Source organism: Rhinopithecus bieti, unplaced genomic scaffold (genome assembly GCF_001698545.2).
Source record: "Rhinopithecus bieti isolate Rb0 unplaced genomic scaffold, ASM169854v2 scaffold_26424, whole genome shotgun sequence".
NCBI lineage: Eukaryota > Metazoa > Chordata > Mammalia > Primates > Cercopithecidae > Rhinopithecus > Rhinopithecus bieti.
Window position 1 is genome coordinate 512,557 of NW_016811744.1, and position 24,450 is coordinate 537,006.

The 24,450-nt window shown below is 45.3% G+C and overlaps 1 protein-coding gene across 6 annotated transcripts in view; it reads right to left on the bottom strand.

Annotated features, from left to right (window-relative positions):
* Positions 1–257: 257 nt before the first annotated feature.
* URGCP (upregulator of cell proliferation) overlaps positions 258–24,450 on the bottom strand; it is a 51,897-nt gene continuing 27,704 nt past the window's right edge. Inside the window, exons 1-6 of one of the 6 annotated variants that reach the window (XM_017894898.1) lie at positions 19,182–19,186; positions 13,110–13,136; positions 12,735–12,805; positions 6,768–6,869; positions 6,572–6,610; positions 258–3,613 (exon numbers count right to left, since the gene is read on the bottom strand). In XM_017894898.1, the coding sequence (XP_017750387.1) occupies positions 1,020–3,613; positions 6,572–6,610; positions 6,768–6,852 (2,718 nt within the window). In that variant the 5' untranslated portion in view covers positions 6,853–6,869; positions 12,735–12,805; positions 13,110–13,136; positions 19,182–19,186 and the 3' untranslated portion in view covers positions 258–1,019. Of the gene's footprint in view, positions 3,614–6,571; positions 6,611–6,767; positions 6,870–12,734; positions 16,466–19,181; positions 19,187–24,450 lie in introns of those variants that run through there. The other 5 variants (XM_017894895.1, XM_017894893.1, XM_017894896.1 and 2 more) reach the window with 5 other exon arrangements.

The window sequence follows — 24,450 nt, forward strand, 5'->3', positions numbered from 1 at the left end:
AGTAGAAAGACCTCAGAGTTACTGTGAAGGTATTTAGTTTTAACCCCCAGTAACAGCCTGAAGAATGGCTCCTGCCTTAAAGAGAGGGAACAGGATGGCTTTTTACTAAAATGTGCCAGGATAGGGCACATCTCTGCCCTATCTACCCTTCCAGATACTGCCTCTACCATACCCAGTCCTCAGACAGATGCTGCTCTCCTCTTTGAGAAACAGAATTAAGGCACAGAGAGGCAGAACCTGCCCATTACTATCACTTGTGCATTCATTCATTCAACAGACATTTATTAAGCATCTATAATGTGCCAGGCCCTGGGGACACAGAGCTGGAGAATGTACAGTCCCTGCCCTCAAGGAGCTCACAGTCTGGGGGACAGACATGTAAACACATGAGTTACAACGCGACGCGTGAAGTGTGTGGCAGAGGTATAACAAAGTGCTGTGGGGCACAACAGAGCGACCAATGAACTCTTCCTGGGCAGGGGTCAGGGAAGCCTTCACAGATCAGTCAATAAATACAGTGCCATGGGAGTGCCTTGCGCACCACGGGCACGCACATCTCAAATGCTGGTCCACTGGAGGCCCTTGGGCTGGGCGGGAGCAAGGCCTACTTCTGCTTCCTCAGGACAACTTCCCCACCTCTGTCCTGGGACCACCTGCCCACCTGGGCCTGCAGTGACTGAGGACACTGCTCCCACTCCAGGGGCCAGTGACAGAGAGCAGCTATACAGAGGGCCCACCCCGCGGGATCCTTGACAGGAGCTGAGACAGAACAAACTGCTGCATGTCTCCCTACCCTGGGGGTTGTGATATTCCTGGTAACATCTCTGAGCTGGTCTGTGAGGTCACTTCCTCTCTTAACACTGCTGAGGAGACTCCAAACCCTCTGTCTTTTGCTTGTCTTCTCATGTCGATTGGGCACCGGCCATTCTCAGGCACCAGGGCACAGCCCACACGGGTGCCCCATCAGACAGGGCTGCCCACAGCAGCCTCCTACACCTGAACTGGGTTTCTCTGCACACTCACAGCCGTCTCACCAGCTCAATGAGCTGCTGGATGTTTTTGTTTTGGTTCGACAGGCCATTCCTGATGTTTTCGAGTAGGCATCTCTTCAATTCAAATATGGCTTCACTGTAGGCCAAGCTCACTGCGGCCATGGGAGGTGCTCCATGCCATAGGCCAGGGATGTGCCAGATGTGCTGCTTCTCAGGGTCACAGAAGGCCAGGCCTGCCAGTGCCCGGAAGCCGTCGCTCTGTTTCTCCATCTGGGCTGCAGCCCTGCTCAGGTCACCGGGTGGATCTAGGAGCTGTCTCTTGTCTCTTGGCCTGGGGCCGGGAACAGATACATCATGAAGGTTCTGGTATACAAACTGGTAGTTGGGCATGTGCCCCGTTTTTTCTAACCTCAGAAATGCATGCAGAATAGCTGCTGGAATGTCCTTGGTTTCAGCTAGGCTGATCACGGTGACATTGCTCAGTCCCATGAGCAGAGTGGCCAAGGAAGCCTCCAGCTCAAACCTGTCCCCAGCTGAGGTCAAGGCTCCACCTATCAAGCCCCCAGAGTCTATCACCAGGATGTGGTCACAGCCCAGGTCCTGGCTGAAGCCCTCGGCCACTGTGATGAGCTGCATGAAGGCCCCTCGAGGACTGCAGCTCTTCCCTGTGGCAAACCGCAGCCCAAACATGGTATTGAGGAGTGTGGACTTGCCCGTGCCCGGCACCCCGAGGGTTGACAGAACCACCAGCCTTGACCGTCTCTCCAGTCGGACGTGCAGCTCCTTCAGGAGCCCCGTGACCCAGCGGATGGGCATGCTCAGGGTGCTCCCATCGATTAGCTCCAGAGGCAGCCCTGTCAGCAGCAGCTCCGAGGCCAAGCCTGGGAAGTGGGCAAAACGCCTCTGGCCTGCTGGCAGCCTCCCCGCCTCCACAAGACAGCTCTCAGCCTCATAAAACTGTCCCATCTCCCGCAAGAAGTGTTCCACCCCCAGGGGCTCAGGCCAGAGTGGCTCCCCCAAGTCTGTGGCGCCCCCATGCTTTGGTCTCAGGGTGAGAAGTGTCTCCGGAGGCTGTCTCAGTCGTGGCTGGGCCACCCGTGCCAGGCCCCACTCCATCCACCTCAGGAAGTACTGCTTCTCACTCAAGGAGGGGCTGCTGATCCCCGAGATGAACTCCTGCACCCCCGAGGAGGGATCGTGGCTGTTCTGCTGCATTCGAAGTTCTAGCAGCCGCCGCCTCAGCTCGGCCCTGTGCTTCTCAGGGGGGTCCACGGCCCACTGGAGCTGGCAGAACTCCTTCTCCACTTGGGCTGCCTTTCTCCAGGGATCCCCCTGCAGCCTCAGCTCATCCCTTCTGTAGGCATCCGAGTCTTTGATTTTCCTGGTAATCCTCTCCATCCGGTCTTTCGCTTTCTGACACTCCTCACAGTCCTCGTCAACCTTTAGGCCGAGCTTGCGGGCTGCGTGCGCCATGTCCTCCACAGATACCCGTCTGCAGGGTGCCCGCAGCACATTCCCAATAATGGCCCGGATCCTCTTCACGAAGCTGTCACTGTCAGTGCTGCTGACCTTCACCAGGACATGTGAGTGGTCTATTTTCAGCACAGGAATTAACTTATTCAGAAATCTCAGGTTTGTGTTGCGCTTCCCACGGTACGGACTCAGGATGAAGTAGTATTTTGTGGTTGACTCCTTCATGGAGTACAGCAATTTGTATTCCTTCTTACTGATATTGTCAGTCAATATAAACACAGCAGAGGAGATTTCTGTCAAGAGCTTAAACTGCAGCCAGTGAGACCCGATGTCACCTCTCAGGTTCAGAAAGGTCACTGGTTCTGGAAAAATGTCCAAGTCCTCTCTTCCGCTGGGAAAAAACCAGGACATTTCTACCAACCCATCCGAAATCTCCCGGGCATTGGTGCCCAAGTTGAGGTCCCGATGCCAGAAGCAGTCCCACTGCCTGTGGCCCGGGCTGAGGACGGCGTTGAGAAGCTGGGACTTGGAGTTGCTACTGACATCCATGCGCACAAAGGCGAAGGCAGGCGCCCTGGACAGGACCACGCTGTCTTCCCGGAAGCTCCCCACGCCCCTCTGGGGCTGGGACCACCATGTCCTCACAATGCCCCGCATGGCCCACAGCAGAAATGTATGGTAGTGGTTCTCCGAGTCAGGCAACACGAGCGGGAGAGCAAACTGGCAGAGGGCCATTTTCAACACTATTTCTTGTTGCAGGAAACTGTCTGAGGAGATCAGCAGGGCACAGAGAAGGTCTAAGGGGTTCACTGGCGTATCAGGGGTGGGCAGCTCAGAAAAGGAATAAATGTCGGCAGCAAGGTCGTCAGCTGGGTCCCAGTAGATGATCTCCTCTTCCATCTGGCTCTCCTTCTCCACAGGCCTGGCATCTGGGAGCACGTCCAGCACCATGGTGGTATTCCTGGCATCAGCATTGAGGGCCTGCAGCTTCCTGAGGAAATTCCAGGGCAAGTCTTTGGGAACCTGAGGGGCCCAGTTCTTCATACTGTCAAAACTGATCTGCAGAGAGTCCTGGAGGCTGAGTTTCTGGACCTGGTACGTCTCTAGGCCCAACAGTGACAGCATTTCTTGAAGCCTGCTTCTCTCCACTGTGGAAAGAAATGAAGACATAAGTGCTCACCCTGTGTTTCTGAGCTAAGGGCCAGGGAAGAGCTGGTGAGGGAGAGCCCAGCAGGATGGGGAGAGTGATGACCCCGTTCAGAGAGCAGAGTGCAGGCACAGGAGGCTCAGGGTCTGCTCAAGGCTGACCTGCGACCAAGGCAGGGCTGGAACCTGACATCAAGGTACAATAGGTACCAACCTAATCACAGATATATATAACATTAAACAAAAGAAAGAACAGAAATAGAGAAGCTACATTTAACAATTGGAAGAGTTCTTGCAAAAGCCAGATTTCTGGTCTTTCTAGAAACCTGTAAGATCTAACATTGAGCTCCAAATTAATTGGCTACAGTGAGCAGCACATGACTCCTAGAAGCTGAATGCAGGCCTCATCTCCCTACTGTGTCATTTCTGTGACTCAGGGTCACTGGGAAGTTCCCACAGGAGTCATAATCACTGAATCGCTCTCTGGCTTTCTGGTTAATGCTTGTTTGGTTTTTTGTTTTGTTTTGTTTTTCTCTCTACAAATAAGAGAATATTTTAAAGGAACTAGAAAGAAATCACTAAGCATAAACAATCAGCAATCAGAGCTAAACAACTGTTTTGCAAACATGAAATCAATAATGCAGGTTTTCTGTTTTTTTTCCCCCTTTCTTTTTTTTTAGACAGGGTCTTACCCTGTTACCCAGGCTGTAGTGCAGTGGCATGATTTCAGTTCACTGTAGCCTCAACTTCCTGGGCTCAAGAGCTCCTCCCACCTCTGCCTCCCAAGTAGCTGGGACTATAGGTGTGTGTCACCACACCTAGCTCATCCTTGTATTTTTTTGTAGAGATGGGTTTTTGCCATGTTGCCCAGGCTGGTCTCAAACCCAAACTCAAGCAATCCACCTCTCAAAGTGCTGGGATTACAGGTGTGAGCCATGGTGCCTGGCTTTAATGCAGTTTTTAATTTTAAATGTATTAAAATATTCAGTGCAGACTGTTAGTGAGTACTTATTTGCACAGATACTCAAATATCACCCTATACAATATAAAATCTTATAAGCTAGATGTTTGGAATAGTATTGCTACCTCTGAAAGTTCCATCCACCATGCCAGATCTTGGCCCAGCACCTTACTAATGTTCATGCTGCATATAATTAGTTCTCTTAAAATTTATTGTTGTGGGCCAGGCGCAGTGGCTCATGCCTGTAATGCCAGCATTTTGGGAGGCCGAGGCAGGCAGATCACGAGGTCAGGAGATCGAGACCATCCTGGCTAACACGGTGAAACCCCATCTCTACTAAAAACACAAAAAAATTAGCTGGGCGTGGTGACAGGCACCTGTAGTCCCAGCTACTTGGGAGACTGAGGCAGGAGAATGGCGTGAACCCAGGAGGCGGAGCTTGCAGTGAGCCGAGATTGCACAGCTGCACCCCAGCCTGGGCAACACAGCAAGGCTCCATCTCAAAAAAAAAAAAAATTGTTGCTGTTGTTGTCTGAGACAGTGTCTCACTCTGTCACCCAGGCTGGAATGCAGTGGTGTGATCACAGCTCACTGCAGCTTTGACCTCCCAGGCTCAAGTGATCCACCCATCTCAGCTTCTGAAGAGCTGGGACTGCAGATGCACTAGACACTTGGCTAGTTTTTGTATGTTTTGTAGAGACGGGATTTTGCCATGTTGCTCAGGCTGGTCTTGAACTCTCTGGCTCAAGTGATCTGCCTGCCTCAGTCTACCAAAATGCTGGGATTACAGGAGTGAGCCACCGCGCTGAGTCACTTTAAATGTTAATGCATGAAACAAATACAAATTCCACTGCCCTGCAGCCTTTTTTCCAGTTTTTTTCTCAAGAGAGGAAACAACGTGTGTGATGCTGCTTTAGATGTTTAGATAAACATGAAAGGAAACACTGGGTGACCCAGCCCTCTGCCTGTTTCCCAAGAAGGTCAAGTGATGGATTCAAGACCACTTCCCATTCAACCAGCAGGACTCACAGTGCTGGACACTCTGCTCAGAGAGTTCCACAGGCAGTGCGGCCACAGGACTGCCCCACAGAACATTAGGGGACCTATGAACTTGTTACAAAAACAAAAGAACTACATGGGAAGAGTCACACTGTGGCAGAATAGGTGTTACTCAGCTTTCCTAGCTCTGCCTGAATGAAACTAGGAACACTGTTTTTCTTGTCCAGACATGGAACAACTTTTTATTTTTTAAGTAGCAAGGTAGTAAAAGGCAATGGGGAAAAGACAAAGAAAACACTCCTGCCCAGTGTGTGGCCCTTGGCAGGTTGTTTAGAAGCTCTGGGCCCAGGATCCGGATCAGCAAATGAAGGCGTTGGACCAGATAAATGGTTTCCAAACAGGGCTGTACATTAGAATCACTTCAGGAACTTGTTAAAAAATGAAACATCTCTGGGTTTCACCTCCAAACATGCTGACTTACTACAGGCAGTGAGTATGTTGGGTGGTGGGGGACCTGGTTACTCTATGTGGTTAGCAAGTTTCCCGGGGTTGGTTTCTTTCTTTTCTTTCTTTTCTTTCTTTTCTTTCTTTTCTTTCTTTCTTTCTTTCTTTCTTTCTTTCTCTCTCTCTCTCTCTCTCTCTTTCCTTTCTTTCTTTCTTTCTTTCTTTTCTTTCTTTCTTTTCTTTCTTTCTCTTTCTTTCTTTCTTTCTTTCTTTCTTTTCTTTCTTTCTTCCTTCCTTCCTTCCTTCCTTCCTCCTTTCCTTTTTCCTTTCCTTTTTCCTTTCCTTTTTCCTTTCCTTTTTTCCTTCCTTCCTTCCTTCCTTCCTTCCTTTTTTAGCAATATTGTCAACAATGTATAAAGGGTTAATGAAGTAGGGCATCCTAAACCTGAGTGCTCTGCCTCCCCAGGTGATTTGATACAGTCAGGTGTGGGAATTGCCGGCCTAGATGATAACCCCCTTTCATAGAACAGAGAGAAAAGGCAGAGAAAATGCTTACCTGTTGGAAAATCATTGTCCTGAGCCTCATTTGTACCATCTATGGAAAAGCAATGGAAAATGAAGTGTCAGTCAAATAATGCACCCTTGGCTGACACAAATTAATTGAAGCTAAACCTAGAACCCTTCTTTCTCACCAAGATGGCAACTTCTCCCAATTGTTCTAAATATAAAATCCCGGTTATCTGTCACTTTACCCACTCCCCGTCTAGACAATCCAATCTGTTGCCAAATCCTGTAGTTTCTACCTCCATAACGGAACTCGCAATCATCTCCTTCCATTTCTCTCCATTCCAAATCTAGAAGAAAAAAGAAACCACATACATTTAGTTTCATCAGCAAGTTAGAACCTTTCTGTCAAAAATTTCAAGTGCTCATGCCTGTAACCCCAGCACTTTAGGAGGCTGAACAGGAGTGCTTGAGTCCAGGAGTTTGAGACCAGCCTGAGCAACCAAGCAAGACCCTGGTCCACAAAGACTTTTTTTAAAAAATTAGGCCAGGCATGGTGGCTCATGTCTGTAATCCCAGCACTTTGGGAGCCCAAGGCAGGAAGATCACTTGAGGTCAGGAGTTTGAGACCAGCCAGCCTGGCCAACATGGCGAAATCCCATCTCTACTAAAAATACAAAAATTAGCAGGGCGTGGTGGTGCATGCTTGTAATTCCAACTACTTGGGAGGCTGAAACATAAGAATTGCTTGAACCCAGGAGGCGGGGGTTGTAGTGAGCCGAGATCTTGCCACTGCACTCCAGCCTGGGCGACAGAGTGAGGCTATCTCAAAAACAAACAAACAAGCAAAAATTAGCTGGGCATGATGCCATGAGCCAATGGTCCCAGCTGAGGCAGGAGGATCACTTGAGCCTGGGAAGTCAAGGCTGCAGTAAGCTGTGGCTGCACCACTGCATTCCAGCCTGGGCATCAGAGCAAGACCCTGTCTCAAAAAGAAAAAAACACCAAACAACAACAAAAAATGTCAAGTGACAACATGGTGGCTGATGTTTTAGTGCTATTATTGGTTTCAGTTTTTCCTATGTAAATGTAATGTTTTGCCAGCAAAAAATACATCACAAGGTAGTAATAGCTACACACAAGACAGAGATTTGCTCTAGGATATATCTTTATAGAATTTTCTAAACTTTGGGAAAATAAAACATGAATAATCATAAAACTTACACAGATTAACCTTTGATTTTAGAAACTATTTAAAATGTAAATTCATAGAAATTCCTTGACTATTTAAAAATTCAGCACCTCCTATCATGTTATTTGTATTCCAGCATAAGAAATTTTTGTAATCACTTAAAATTAAGATGCACATCAGAGCACAAATACACCAGGGTGAGGTGCAAGGGGAGAGACAGTGAGGAAGAGTTGTGACTTACAAGTAAACTGCTATTTGCCCAAAGTCTCCAAACATCATGAAATGTCCATCAACATTAATTACAGAATGTGTTTAGTGTAGTGATAGTCAGATACTTACTCCATCAACATCTTAATTACAGAATGTGTTTAGTGCAGTGATAGTCAGATACTTATGTATGAACGAAGACCTAAAACTCTAGATTTGCTTGCAAGTCCACAATATAAAGGAGAGAACAGGAGGCTTAGGAAGGAGGGAGCAAGACTTTTCAGTGCATGTTTTGACTATTTTGACTTTGATCCAAGAAAAAGTAACACCCAGGTTCCAAAATTTATATATATACATACAGAGCTATTTCCCATGTATATATATAAATTATATATATGTATAATTTATATATATACACACACACATATATATATATATATTTTTGAGATGGTGTCACGCTCTGTCACCCAGGCTGGAGTGCAGTGGCGTGATCTCAGCTCACTGCAAGCTCCGCCTCCCAGGTTCACGCCATTCTCCTGCCTCAGCCTCCCTAGTAGCTGGGACTACAGGCGCCCACCACCATGCCTGGCTAATTTTTTTTGTATTTTTAGTAGAGACAGGGTTTCACCGTGTTAGCCAGGATGGTCTCGATCTCCTGGCCTCGTGATCCGCCCACCTCGGTCTCACAAAGTGCTGGGATTACAGGCGTGAGCCACTGTACCCGGCCCCAAAATTTGTATTTTTTAAGAGCTTATAAATCAAGATTTGGATATTTTCAGATTTCTGTTTTCTCATGATTTCCATGTAACCAGGTAGATAAACCTAACATTTCAGACCGTCTTCTTTGATGATGTCTCTGGGAGATGGACATGTGAAAAGCAGGAAAGATAAAAAAAGAAAATGGGGTCCAGGAAGCATGAGAAGATCAGAGAAGGCACAAGATCCACACACATCAACCACAATGCCAAGCAGTCCAAAGATTACATTATTCAAGTGAGGAAAAGCCATCAGAACAAATTCTCCAAGGAATCCAAAATGCCGTATGAGGAGAGAAAATAGAGAAGAGAACGGGAAAGTCTAAAGATGCCAGGGATAGGGTTGGGGTGGTTCTGAGAGTAGTTTTAAGCCGGAGTCAGGACTAACCTCCAGACCCAGAGAAAATAGGGCCTTGCTTGGTTAGGGGTGGGAAATAGCTCTGATGTGGATTTAATAGGTGGATGAAGTCAAGGATGTACAAAGTAGCCAAAGACTGAAGGTTACTAAACTAAGGAAACCACTGACTAGGGCTGGGAGACAGCCTGATGTTCTGCAGCCATCAGCAGATTATAGGGCAGGGGGAAGAGGAGGCAGCAGGGCTCTAGGCAAAGACACAAAACAGCAAACATGGGGGGCCAGTGAGGGCTCAGCTCCATGAGCCAAGGTCTCCACTATACTTCACACTGGGCAGGAAGTGACCTAAGGATGAGATAAGCTCTGACTCTGGGAGTACTGGGCTCACACGGAATACAGGACAGAGGATAGGCCAGGCCCTACCACCATGGGGAGCCCAGGAAGAACTGTTACGAGTCCACTGTTGCAGAACTCCAAGTAAGGCAATTAAAACCATTTTCAGGCCAGGTGGGGTGGCTCATATCTGTAATCACAGCAATTTGGGAGGACAACGCAGGAAGATCACTTGAGTTCAGGAATTCGAGACCAGCCTGGGCACAATAGCAAGACCCTCATCTCTACAAAAAGTTTTTTGAAAAATTAGTTGGGTACAGTGGCTCACACCTGTAGTCCTAGCCACTTGGGAGGCTGAGGCAGGAGAATCCCTTGAGGCCAGGAAGTCAAGGCTGCAGTGAGCTACGATGGCCACCACTGCACTCCGGCCTGAGTGATGGAGTGAGACAAAAATAGAATGAGCTATGAAGTGGAATCTTCAGAACTGAGTAAGATAAATAAATTATATAGTGTGACTACATAAAGTATAAACCAGGCAAAGCTAACCTATCCTTTTAGAAGTCTGGATAATGACAGACGAGAGGTGAAGTGACTGGAAAAGGCCTTTGGGGGCATGGGTTTTCTTCAGCTTCTCGATCTGGTTTCTGGCTTGCATAGGTAAGTAAGTTCATGTTTGTGAATATTTCTAAAGCTATTATTCGGAGTACTTTTCTGAATGTATAGTATACTGTTTTTTTTTTTTTAAGACAGACGCCCACGCTGGAGTGCAGTGGTATGATCTCGGCTCACTGTAACCTCCACCTCCCAGGTTCAAGTGATTCTACTGCCTCAGCCTCCTGAGTAGCTGAGACTATAGGCGCCCAGCATCCCACCCAGCTAATTTTTGTATTTTTAGTAGAGACGGGGTTTCATCACGTTGGTCAGGCTGGTCTCAAACTCCTGGCCTCAAGTGATCTGACTGCCTCAGCCTCCCAAAGTGCTGGGATAACAGGCATGAGCCACTGCACCTGGCCTGTATAGTATACTTTAATACAACTTGTTTTTAATCCTATAGGCTTAAAACCTTGCTTTAAGTCTTTAAAATTAAGCATATGCTCAAGAGGAACTCACATAACTCATGAAGAAGAGCTATAAAGAATAACCACGGGAGGTTTATTCAGTAGAGATATTAAAGTTCGGGGAAGAGCCAGTGTCTCTGTGCCTTGGTTTCCTCAAATGAAACAGGGATTGATAAGTATCTTAGAGGTTATTGTTAAAAGTAATTAAGACAACCTAGCTCACAATAAGCATCCAATGAGGCCATTCCCTCTCCTCGCCCCATCCCCATGCTTTCTTTCCCATTTGTCTAGAACAGCGCTCTCCAAGGGAACCTCCCAAGATGAAGTTCTCCATCTGCAATGTCCAAACTGCAGCCGCTCACCATGCAGGCTGCTGAGCAAATACAGCTAGAGTACTTAAGAGCTGAAGTTTTAATTCTGTTTAATTTTAAACAATGTGGAGTGGTTACTGTGTTGAATAGCATAATTCTAGATGTGGAGAAACTAAAGGGCTTTGGGCAATTACTGCTTTATCCCAATTCTGCTATAAGCCTTGACCAACTGGCCAATAATCCCGATGGTACCTACCTTCCAGAATTTAAGTTCCATGAAGGGCTTTGAGCCTTTTCATTTACTATTGTTTACAATATCCCAATGCTCACAACAATGTTAGTACATGGTACGTACTCAAAAAATATTTGTTTGAATGAATAAAATAGTGATTTTTTTCATAGAGACGGGGTCTCACTATGTTGTGCAGGTTGGTCTCAAACTCCTGGGTTCAAGCGATTCTCTTGCCTTGGCCTCCCAAAATACTGGGATTACAGGTGTGAGCCACTGTATCCAGCCTAAAATAAAACTGTATTAACCAAAACTTATTTGCATATTTTGTGGATTTTGTTTTGCAAACTCTATTAATATCCAATAGAACACATTCTCTTTTTTTTTTTTTTGGCAGTTAAAACATAGTTTATTTTTGGCCGGGCGCGGTGGCTCAAGCCTGTAATCCCAGCACTTTGGGAGGCCGAGACGGGCGGATCACAAAGTCAGGAGATCAAGACCATCCTGGCTAACACGGTGAAACCCTGTCTCTACTAAAACTACAAAAAACTAGCCGGGCGAGGTGGCAGGTGCCTGTAGTCCCAGCTACTCGGGAGGCTGAGGCAGGAGAATGGCGTGAGCCCGGGAAGCGGAGCTTGCAGTGAGCTGAGATCCGGCCACTGCACTCCAGCCTGGGCGACAGAGCGAGACTCCGTCACCAAAAACAAACAAACAAACAAACAAACAAACAAAAACAAACAAACAAAAAAAACACATAGTTTATTTTTTAGCACATTCATTTTAAGAAGAACGTAATTTATGAAAGATTTATCTAAAATGAGCTACTGGCTGGGCACAATGGCTCACGCCTGTAATCCCAGAACTTTGGGAGGCTGAGGCAGGTGGATCACCTGAGGTCAGGAGTTCGAGACCAGCCTGGCCAACATGGTGAAACTCATCTCTACTAAAAATACAGAAAATTAGCTGTGCGTAGTGGCACATGCCTGTAATCCTAGCTACTTGGGAGGCTGAGGCAGGAGAATCACTTGAACCCAGGAGGTGGAGGTTGCAGTGAGATGAGATCACGCCACTGCATTCCAGCCTGGGCAACAAAGGCGAAACTCGGTCTCAAAAAATAAAAGAAAATATAAAAGAAAATAATAAAAGAAAATATAAAACAAAATAAAATGAGTTAGTAAGAGAACTAAAGATATCTGGAGCATGGCCACTGTACCTTAAAGGTGAATTTATAAAGGGTGGTGTTACAGTACAGCCCCACCCCCAAATCCTCAGAGAAAGAAAAACCAGCCTGTATGGATCACAACCAGGAAGACTACAAGCCCCAGTGTGCTCTGGGACAATCCCAATTCATACCTGTTTTCCCAACATTACACACCTTTCACTCCCAGAAGTACCCACTTTAGAAGATAAACTATACAGTCACCTTAACTATGACCTACAATGGCTGTTATGCTAAAATTGGGGTAATGTGTTTCTGTTAAATTGTGTCATAATCACTTGTTTAACTGAATCCTGGGAACACTTACTCCATTTTCTGGAATAAAGTGTTGCTCATAAAAAAACAAACAAAAAACACTACTTTGAATATATGAAGAATGCTTAGAAGAGCCTTAGATGGAATCTTCTTGTAAAAGGAAAAATAAAAGCCTTAAGCTTATTTATTTTTGAGGTGCACAATCCCAAGTCCAGGGAGAGGCTGGAACCCAGAATCCCAAGGGGACAGGAGAAGTACTTCAGCTCCAGAGTGGGCCCACGTCCAGTTCATCCAACTTTACCTGCAATGGCCACAGCTGTTCGTCTCTCTGATGCTTTTATTTCTGGGGCTACTTCTCCCAAATCTGAATGCCTGAAACAATTTCAGAAGAAAATTATAATTAAAGTAACGGAATACCACTTTCACCTATCAAACTGGCCGCATATAAAATCTCTTGGAGAGCTTTTAAAAACTATAAACCCTGGGTCACACCCCAGATCCATGAAACCAGAATCTCTGGGAGCTGGTCCTGGGTATCACTGCTTTTAAAAGTGCCCTCAATGATTCTGATATGCACCCACAGTTGAGAAACACTGGTCTAGAAAACCAGCACTCTCCAAAACTTCTGGCCAGAGCACAAATACAGCCATTCAGAAAGACAGAAAAATATACATACCCTTTGCCCAGTAATTCCACTTCTATCCTAAGGAAATAATTAAGATTTAGTTACAAAGATGTTGATGCCAGCTTTATATATAATAGCGAAAACTGATGCCTTTTAAAATCAAAGTGCAATAGCGGAATTATGGTTGAATTCTGCAGCCATTACAAAATACACTATGGATTTCTCTTGTGGACAGAAAGATGCTGGATGAGATGTTAGGGAAAGATGCTATGTTAATTAGTCAGGGGAAAGTCAGGCTACAGAAAAGTATACATACTACGACTACAATTTAATAAAATTGTATATATTTATCTACAGGTATATATACAGAACTCTAGAAGAATGTTCATCTGAAGTTAACACTGTGGTCTGAAAGGGGTGATCCTGAATTATTTTAAGTAGCTATGATAAATGTAGTCTAATTAAGAATGAACTATTTTAGGCGGCGTGGTGGCTCACGCCTGCAATTCCAGCACTTTAGAAGGCCGAGGTGGGTGGATTACTTGAGGTCAGGAGTTCAAGACCAGCCTGACCAACGTGGTGAAACCCTGTCTCTACTGAAAATATAAAAATTAGCCAGGCGTGGTGGCAGGTGCCTGTAATCCTAGCTACTTGGGAGGCTAAGGCAGGAGAATCACTTGAACCCAGAAGGCAGAGTTGTAGTGAGCTGAGATTGCCCACTGCACTCCAGTCTGGGTGACAAGAACAAAACTCCGTCTCAAAAAAAACAACACAACAAAACTATTTTAGATGTATCACAGGAATGAGCAAATGAGTAAATGTATTGATTCTGCCAGGAGCCAGGGTGCTAGCTAACTGTTCAAGAAAGGACATACAAACAGAATGGAGAGTTACAGCAGAACTTGCAGAGGCGCAATGGAACTGGAGGCACTTATGTGAACTGTGATTTCTATATGCATGTCTATGTGTATATGCGTGTAAGTGTGTAGATGCAGGTGCGCACACATATCTGTGTATACGAGTGTACACATGCATCTATTTCCTAACTGTCCATGGAAAGGGCCAAGAAGCAAAGACACTGTTGTGGCAATGGGCATGCCTAGCACCCTTTAATACCTTCCATGCTAAAAGAAAATGTACTCCTTGGAGATCCTGAATGATGGCTGGGGCAAGGAAAGAACAGGAGGAGCCTGAGCATCTTATTTCAGAAAGTAAGGAAATGCTCGAAAACGTGATGGTCACAGGAGCTAGCCTGAGGAACCCTCACTGCTCAAATCTAGGACAATGTGAGCACAAACATAAACACAGTAACTGATTTAAAACCATCGAAAACCAGCAATTAGTGAGTCCACACAGATAATAAATACATGGGCAGAAAGAGAAGGCTCTCTTGCTCACATCAGAACATGAAATGTGGAGGGGGATGCTGCAGTCAGAATAGTATCATTTTAGAGCAGGGCGTAGTGACTCGTGCCTGTAATTCCAGCATTTGGGAGGCCAGAGCAAGAGGATCACTTGAGCCCAGGAGTTCAAGACTAGCCTGGGCAACATGGCAAACCCCCATCTCAACAAAAAATAATGAGCCACTGCACCCTACAGCCAGTAATTTTAAAAATTATAACACCAGCCAATCTGTCAACTTGGGCTCCAGCCCGCTTCTAAGCCTTGCTGAGTTTCCTGTCTGTGCAACAGGCGGAGTCGGACCAAGACGGCAGAGAACAGCACTTCCAATGGCCCTACTCAGGGGCAAGGGAGCTCCCTGCAATGCAGTTTTTGAAAATTACTAATATCACTATATATTTGTTTCTGATTCCAAAAATAAGATACACACAAAATACAAGAAAATATCATAAAAATGCTTTCCTATCATATGTTTGAAAATTATACCCTATGTTAATCTGTCCTCTCCTCTCCTCTGAATCTGCTTCCATTGCTCTAGCCCATTCTGTTAACAGGCAGAAGACTAGTGCATTTGCATGCCCCAATTTACCCCCTGATGACCAATGGCTCTTTAGTTTCATCTTCTTCTTCTGGGGCCCACCCTGGCCCTTAATTAGCATACTTACTGTACACACCCTACTTCCCTATTAACTTAGAATCATGACCCTTTCCCCATATCCTTCACAATGCTGAAAAGCATTCTACTTTTATTACTGGAAACAATTTTTAAAAGCTAAATATTCTCTTTGTATTCAGAATACAGTCAGAACACAGGAAATAGCCAATGTCCTCAAGCCCCCAGGGTGTGGTGTCAGACACTGCCTAGGGGCCACCTGCAGCAGCTGCTCACCTTCCCTCCTCTGGGCACTACCCCACACAGACATCTCTCCAGGGCAGGGGTGACCTGATCGCCACCCTCAGGGTCCAGGGTGTCCACATCTCCTCACTAAGTTAGCCAGTGGACGGGCTGGTTTGTTGTCTGGCAGAATCAAGTCCATGACCAACACCAGGGCAGCCATGCCATAAACGGCATGTGGCTGAACCCTGCTTCCGGCAGGTCTTTTGATGGTTCACTGCTCATTGTGGAGGCCATCTGTCTTGCTGACCGTCTAGCCACAGAAGACAGTGCGGAGTTAACTTTCCTTGTCTTCTCATTTTTCCTTTTTCATTTCCTTCTTTTTTTCTAACTGCCCAGCAGATCTTAGGAGCTTTTTTGCTAAAACCTGGAGATTCTGATTTATCAGACCTGGGTGTTCAGCACATAAGAAATTATCAACTAGGGGAAGTCACACCTTTGTTTTTCTGTTGACCTACCTCAGAATATGGCACTCCCTGGACAGTCCATCCATGCCCAGAGTAGATAGGGCAAACCATGTGGGCAGAATCCAAGTTTTGTTCTAGATCAATCACTAATTTCTAGCAACAAAACTGGTTCCTCTGCTGGATGGTGCCCATAAAACAAGATGGCATAGGAAAACAATTCTGAACAAGGTGAGCACTAGACAAATACAGGTACAATTACTCACTGTATTATAATCAACAATATATTTTTAAATGTGGAGTCCTAATTATGGAAAAGGAGTCAGGCTGGTGGGACCAAGGGAAAGCAAAGAGAAAGCACATAAGCTGTAAGTCTGCCTTTCTTTATGGTCCAGGACACACAATCCTCCAGCATAAATAAGTCACAATCTTCCTGCACCCAGCTAACTTCAGACCCTCGGCTGATAGAAAAATGCAAATTAGCTCACTGCAACCTTGGTGTTATCAGTACTGCACATAGCTCTCTCCAGAAAACAGCACAAGCACCATCCTATAAAATCCACAGCAAGCCTTTGTCTCCTCACAGTCAGCTCTTTTCTTGCTGACTTGCCCACTGCTTTCTTGCAACATAATTTCATACTTGTGATTCTTATGCCTCAGCCATCCAAGTAGTTGGGATTACAGCATGCAGCTACCACACCTGGCTACTTTTTGTATTTTTTTCCTCGAGACAGTCTTGTTCTGTCTCCCAGGCTGGAGTGCAGTGGCGGGATCTCGGCTCACTGCAACCTATGCCTCCGGGTTCAAGCAATTCTCCTGCCTCAGCCTCCTGAGTAGCTGGGATTACAGGCATGTGCCACCACGCCTGGCTAATTTTTGTATTTTTAGTAGAGACAGGGTTTCATCATGTTGGTCAGGCTGGTCTCGAACTCCTGACATCATGATCTGCCTGCCTCGGCCTCCCAAAGTGCTGGGATTACAGGTGTGAGCCACTGCGACCGCCTCCAATTTTTTTTTTTTTTAACTCACCAGTTTGTGGTTCCTTTGACAGGAACCACAGGAAACTAATACAGTGTATGTGTGGCTTGACAGCTACACCAGCTTCCACCTCTGTCTTCACGTGGCTTTCTTCCCTCTGGGTCTCTTTTCCATTTCTTGTAAGAATATTAGTCTTATTATATGTGAACCCAACCTAATCCACTGTGAACTCATTTTAACTAATCACATAAAATTTTTTAGAAATCACATCCTATCTCCAAAAAAGATCACAACCACCGCACTGGGGTTAGGATTTCAACATTCCTTCTAGGGGACACAATTCCACACACAAGAAGATCTAAGCCAAAAATGGGGTGGGGTATCCCACCTCTAGAGAGTGACCACATGTTTAGGAAAAATTAAGACTTCCTGGAGAAGAAAAGGAGAAATAAAGTATTTCCCAGACAAGTAAAAACTAAAGGAATGCATCACCACTAGACTCAGCCTACAAGAAGTGTTTAAGGGAATGTTATATCTGAAAGCAAACAAATGGTATCTGCCACCATGAAAAAACAGGAAAGTAAAACCGGGCATTCCAGCCTGGGCAAGTGAACGAGGCCCCTATCTCTACAAAAAAATAAAATAAAGCTCAGTATGATGGTTTATACCTATAATCCCAGCACTTTGGGAGGCCAATGTGGGAGGATCCCTTCATTCCAGGAGTTTGAGAGTGGCCTGGACAACACAGCAAGATGTCATCTCTCCAAAAATAGTAATAATAAAAAAGTCAGGTGTGGTGGCAGGCAGGTACCTGTAGTCCTAGCTACTCAGGAGGCTGAGGTGAGAGGATCACCTGAGCCCTGGAAGGTCAAGACTGCAGTGAACCATGACTGTACTGTTGCACTTGAGCCTAGGAGATAGAGCATGATTCTGTCTCGAAAAAAAATATGTATTTTTTTAAAGTAAAATAAAATAAAAAAATTAGCTAGGCATGGTGCATACAACTGTAGTCCCAGCTACTCAGGAGGCTGAGGTGGGAGGATTGCTTGAGCCTGGGACATCCAGGGTACTGTAGGCAGTGACTGTACCATTGTGCTCCAACTAAATGGATTAAAATGAGACCCAACTCTATGTTGTCTACAAGAAACTCACTTCACCTATAAAGACACATACAGACTGAAAGTTAAAGGACAAAAAGGCTGGGTGCAGTGGCTCACGCCTATAATTCCAGCACTTTGGGAGGCCAAGGTAGGAGGATCACTTGAGGTCAGGAGTTCAAGACCAGCCTGGCCAACATGGTGAAACCCCATCTCTACTAAAAATATAAAAATTAGCCAGGCGTGGTGGCACACGCCTGTAATTCCAGTTACTTGGGAGGCTGAGGCAGGAGAATCGCTTGAACCCAGGAGGGGGAGGTTGCACTAAGCTGAGATCATACCACTGCTCTCCAGCCTGGGAGACACAGTGAGACTCCATCTCACACAAAAAGAAAAGAAAGTAAAGGGACGAAAAAAAAAATATTCTATGTAAATGGAAACCAAAATATGCAGGAGTAGCGATACTTATATCAGACAAAATAGACTTTACATGAAAAAACAAAGACAAAGAAGGTCATTATATAATGATAAAGGGATCAATTCAGCAAGAGGATATAACAATTGTAAATACATATGCATCTAATACTGTAGCACCCAGATACATAAAACAAATATTAGAGCTAAAGAGAGAAATGCCAATACAATAATAGCTGGAGAATTCAATGCCCATTTTCAGCATTGCAAATCATCTAGACAGAAAATCAACAAAGCAACATCAGATTTAACTGTACTATAGACCAAATAGACCCAGACATTTACAGAACATTTCATCCAGAAGCTTCAAAATATACATTCTTCTCACCAGCACACAGAACACTCTCCAGGATAGACCCATGTAGTGGCCACAAAACAAATCAACTAAATTTTTAAATTTTAATTTTTTGAGACACTGTCATTCTGTTGCCCAGGCTGATGTGCAGTAGTACCATCTGAGCTCACTGCAACCTCCACCACCAGGGCTCAAGCAACCCTCCCACCTCAGCCTCCCGAGTAGCTGGAACTAACTACAGGTACATGCCACCATGCCCAGCTAATTTTTTTTTCTTTTTTTAAGAGATGGGGTTTTGCCATGTTGCCCAGGCTGGTCTCAAACTCCTGGACTCAAACAATCTACCTGTCTCGGTCTCCCAAAATGCTGTGATTACAGGCATGAGCCACCGTGCCAGGCCAATACATTTTTTAAAAATCAAAATCATATCGGCCAGGCACGGTGGCTCAAGCCTGTAATCCCAGCACTTTGGGAGGCCGAGACGGGCGGATCACGAGGTCAGGAGATCGAGACCATCCTGGCTAACACGGTGAAACCCCGTCTCTACTAAAAAATACAAAAAACTAGCCAGGCAAGTACCTGTAGTCCCAGGTACTCGGGAGGCTGAGGCAGGAAAATGGCGTGAACCTGGGAGGCGGAGCTTGCAGTGAGCTGAGATCCGGCCACTGCACTCCAGCCTGGGCAACAGAGCGAGACTCCATCTCAAAAAAAAAAAAATCAAAATCATATCAAGTGTCTTCTCAGATCACAAGGGAATAAAACTAGAAATCAATAATGAGAACTCTGGGACTGGGATTGGTGGCTCATGCCTGTAATTACGGCACTTTGGAAGGCTGAGGCAGGAGGATTGCTTGAGCTACGAGTTTGAGAACAAGCCTAGGGAACAGAAAAAGATTTCATTTCTACAAAAAATTGGAAAATTCAGCCAACCATAGTGGCTCACACCTGTGGTCCCAGCTACTTGAGAGGCTGAGGTGGGGAAATTGCTTGAGGCCGGGAGGTTGAGGCTGAATAAGCTGTGATCACACCACTGCACTCCAGCCTGAGTGACAGAGCAAGACTCTGTCTCAAATTTAAACAAAAAGACACAGACAAAGGGACTATGTCAAACTAAAAGGCTTCTGCACAGCAAAGGAAACAGCCATCAGAGTGAAGAGACAACCTATAGAATGGGGGAAAATATTTGTACATTATTCATCTACTAATGACTGATATCTAGAGTACACAAGGAACTCAATTCAATAGCAAAAAAATAATAATTTGACTAAAAAGTAGGCAAAGGATCAAACAGGCATCCCTCAAAAGACATATATATGGCCAAGAAAAAAAAAAAAAAAAAAAAAATGCTCGGCCGGGCACAGTGGCTCAAGCCTGTAATCCCAGCACTTTGGGAGGCCGAGACGGGTGGATCACGAGGTCAGGAGATCGAGACCATCCTGGCTAACACGGTGAACCCTGTCTCTACTAAAAAAATACAAAAATCTAGCCGGGCAAGGTGGCGGGTGCCTGTAGTCCCAGCTACTCGGGAGGCTGAGGCAGGAGAATGGCATAAACCCGGGAGGCGGAGCTTGCAGTGAGCTGAGATCCGGCCACTGCACTCCAGCCTGGGTGACAGAGCGAGACTCCGTCTAAAAAAAAAAAAAAAAAAAAAAAAAAAAAAAAAAAAAAAAGCTCAACATCCCTAATCAACAAGGAAATGAAAATCAAAATCATAAAAAAAGATATGGGATGGGCGGGGCGCGGTGGCTCAAAGCCTGTAATCCCAGCCTTTGGGAGGCGCGAGACGGGCGTGGATCATGAGGTCAGGAGATCGAGACCATCCTGGATATACGGTGAAACCCCGTCTCTTACTAAAAATACAAAAAAAACTAGCGGGCGACGAGGCGGGCGCCTGTAGTCCCAGTTACTCGGGAGGCTGCGACAGGAGAATGGCGTGAACCCGGGAGCGGAGCTTGCAGTGAGCTGAGAGCGGCCACTGGCACTCCAGCCTGGCGCGGCAGAGCAAGACTCCGTCTCCAAAAAAAAAAAAAAAAAAAGATATGATATTCCAGTTAGAGTGGCTATTATTAAAAAAAGCCTGTAATCTCAGTACTTCTGGAGGCCAAGGTGAGTGGATTGTGAGTCCAGGAGTTCAAGACCAGCTTTGCTGGCATGGCAAAACCCTGTCTCTACTAAAAATATAAAAATTAGCTGGGCGTGGTGGCGCACACCCTGTAGTCCCAGCCACTCAGGTGGCTGAGGCATGAGAATCACTTGAACCCAGGAGGCAGAGGTTGCAGTGAGGTGAGATCATGGCACTATACTCCAGCCTGGATGACAGGGCGAGACTCTGTCTCAAAAAACAAACAAACAAATAAACAAAACCAATGCTGATAAGAATGTGGAGTAAAGAAAATTCTTATACACTGTGGGAATGTAAGTTAGTACAACCTTTATGGAAAACCTCTATGGAGGTTTCTCAAAAACTAAAAAAAAAAAACTAGCATGTGATTCAGCAATCCCACTACTATTTGTCCAAAGGAAAGGAAATCTGTATGTCAAAGGAATATCTGCACCCATGTTTAATATAGCACTATTCACAATAGCCAAGATAGGGAACCAATGTACCTGTCTATCAAAATACAAACTGATCAAGAGCATGTGGTATAGATGTACAGGAACACTATTCAGCCATAAAAAAGAATGGAATTACATCCTGTGTGGCAACACAGATGAGCCTGGAGAATCTTAAGTCAGGAACAAACAGACAAATATTGCATGTTCTCATTTATATGCAGGAGCTAAGAAAAAAATTGAGTGAAGGAAAGTATAGAGTAGAATTGCGGTTATTAGAGACTGGAATGCATGGGAGAGGGGAGGATAGGGAGAGGTTGGTTAAGATACAAAATTACACTGGGTGTGGTGGCTCACGCCTGTAATCCCAGCACTTTGGGAGGCTGAGGCAGGTGGATCATGAGGTGAGGAGTTTGAGACCAGCCTGACCAACATGGTGAAACCCCGTCTCTGCTAAAAATACAAAAATTAGCTGGGCGTGGTGGCACACACCTGTAACCCCAGCTACTTAGGAGGCTGAGGCAGAAGAACTGCTTGAACTCGGGAGGCGGAGATTGCAGGGAGCAAGACTGCGCCACGGCACTCCAGCCTAGGTGACAGAGCGAGACTCTGTCTCAAAAAAAAAAAAAAGATACAAAATACAGCTAGATAGGATAGGAGGAATGAGTTCTGGTGCTTTGCAATTCTGTAGGGTGAATATGGTTAACTACAATTTATTACATACTATAGTGTCAAAAAGCTAGAAGACAGAAAGGTTAGTACTGTGTAAGGTTCCCCATACAATGGAAAATAGGGCTTTAAAACACAGCCTTAATCCTCCAAGAGCTTACATTACCATTAGGTTGGAGACAGAGGGGTATCACTCACCGCACAAACACTAAACAAAAAACACTATAAACACACATATGCTAATCTATAAAATGAAGCTGATCACCCCTGACACATATATCTCAGATGTGTTACAAGGATCCAAAGAGACGTACATACATCTTAAGCAAAGTTCTCTTGGATTTATCTACATATTTATTGTGGACTTATATTATTTATTGTAGATTTATCCACATATTTATTGTTCTCTTAGATTTATCCACATATTTATTGCTAGGAACCTTTCTAGGAATTTAGGATACATTAATGAGAACACAAAGGTTCTGCTCTTGGTTTACAATTCAACAAGGCAAGGGAGTATTGGTAATCAACACTATCCCCTATATATAAGAAATGTAGGACTTGTAGCCCCAGCTACTGGGAGGCTGAGGTGGGAGGATCACTTGAGCACAGGTGGTTGAGGCTGCAGTGAGCCGTGATCCTGTCACTGAACTCCAACCTGGGCAACAGAATGAGACTCTGTCTCAAAATAAATAAATAAATAAATAAATAAAACATTTTTTAAAGGCTGTGCTAGAAGATGTTAAGTGCTACGGAGAAAACAAGGCACAGGCCACGGTGAGGTGTGCTGAGAATGGTGGTGGGGAGGGCAGAGCAGGTCAGCTGGAAAAAGGGCCGTGTTAGTACTGGTTTGGAAGGAGGTGAAGGCAGGAGCTATATGACTACCAGGGGAAGACAGCTGCAGGCATAGCAAGGGCAAAAGCCCTAACGTACCCAGGCACTGACAGGGAGGCCCGAGTGGCTTGAGCAAGAGAGTGATCAGTGAGTAGGGGAAGGCAGCAGGAGAAGCTAGAGAAGACTGAACTCTACAGACCACAAAAGAGTAAGGCTTTGGGGAGGAAGAGGAGGAGAAAAAAAAATAAAAATAAAAAAGATTTTTTAAAAAAAGTTTCTGGCTTTTCTTATTCTAGAGGATGGGGTAGCCATGAAAGGGCCCTGGGTGCAGGGTGATAGGCCTGTCTATGTTACCGGCTGCCAGGCTGAGAACAGACAAGACATAACAAAAGCTCAATTATCTATCCTTATATTCAGGAAAACAACAACAACAAAGGCTCAGACCTGGGCAATAGCACCAGCGGCAATGGCATGTGGCTGGACTCTCAAAAGCATCTGTGAAGGATTGCAACAGACTGGACAAGATGTCCACAGACACAAGCCAAAGTAAGTTCAAGTTTTCCAGGTTCAATCAGTTGCTCCTGTCTTAGATAGGGAGGTCTGTGGGTAGAGCAAGACTTGAGGGGACTGTAAGCAAATTGGCACTGACAGACTGGCCCAAGACCCCTACCTACCCTTGGATATGCTAAGCAGGCACATGAGCTGAAAGGGGTTTGGAGAGCTAAGAAAGGCAATCCTTCACCGTGTACAGGAGAGACTACTGTCAGCAACTTCCCTAAAGATACATGCTCTACAACCTCCACCTGACACCACAGTGTACTCACAACACAGAATCAACTTGCATTTTCTCCATCACCTGGAAAACCCAAGAGATCAACCCGAAAACTATCATAAACAATGAGAGAATTCAGTAAGCCGGGGACATATAAAGTTAAAATAAATAACTGCCTTCCTATTATACAAATAGGTTAGAAATATGGAAGGAGAGAGCTCCGATTTATAGTAGCAACAAGAAAAATAATATATATTATAAATGTGCAACACCTATATGAGAAGAATTTTAAAATACTGACTCTGAATAAGACTTGAAGAACTGAAAAGGGCTGGGCACAGTGGCTTATGCCAATAATTCCAGGACTTTGGGAGGCCAAGGTGAGAGTATCACTTGAAGTCAGGAGTTCCAAGCCAGAAGTTCAAGACCAGCCTGAGCAACACAGTGAAACCCCGACTCCACAGAAAATTTAAAAATTAACTGGGTCTGGCAGCATGTGCCTTAAGTCCCAGTTATTCAGGAGGCTGAGTTGGATCGCTTGAGCCCAGGAGTTTGAGGCTGCAGTACACTGCAGCCTGGGTAACAGAGCAAGAAGATCCTGTCTCAAAAAAAAAAAAAAAAAATTAAAATTTTTTTAATTAAAAAAATATCTATTCCTGGATTTTCAGAGAGGAAAAAGTGAAAAAAAAAAAAAAAAAAAAACAAAAAACAGGCTGGGTGTGGTGGCTCATGCCTGTAATCCCAGCCCTTGGGAGGCCGAGGCAGGCAGATTACCTGAAGTTAGGAGTTCAACACCAGCCTGGCCAATGTGGTAAAACCCCATTTCTACTAAAAGTATGAAAATTAGCCAGGCCTGGTGGCGCACGCCTGTAATCCCAGCTACTCGGGAGGCTGAGGCAGGAGGATCGCTTGAACCCAGGAGGTGGAGGTTGCAGTGAGCCAAGACTACACCACTGCACTCCAGCCTAGCAACAGAGTGAGACTCCATCTCAAAAAATATATATTTATATATATATATAT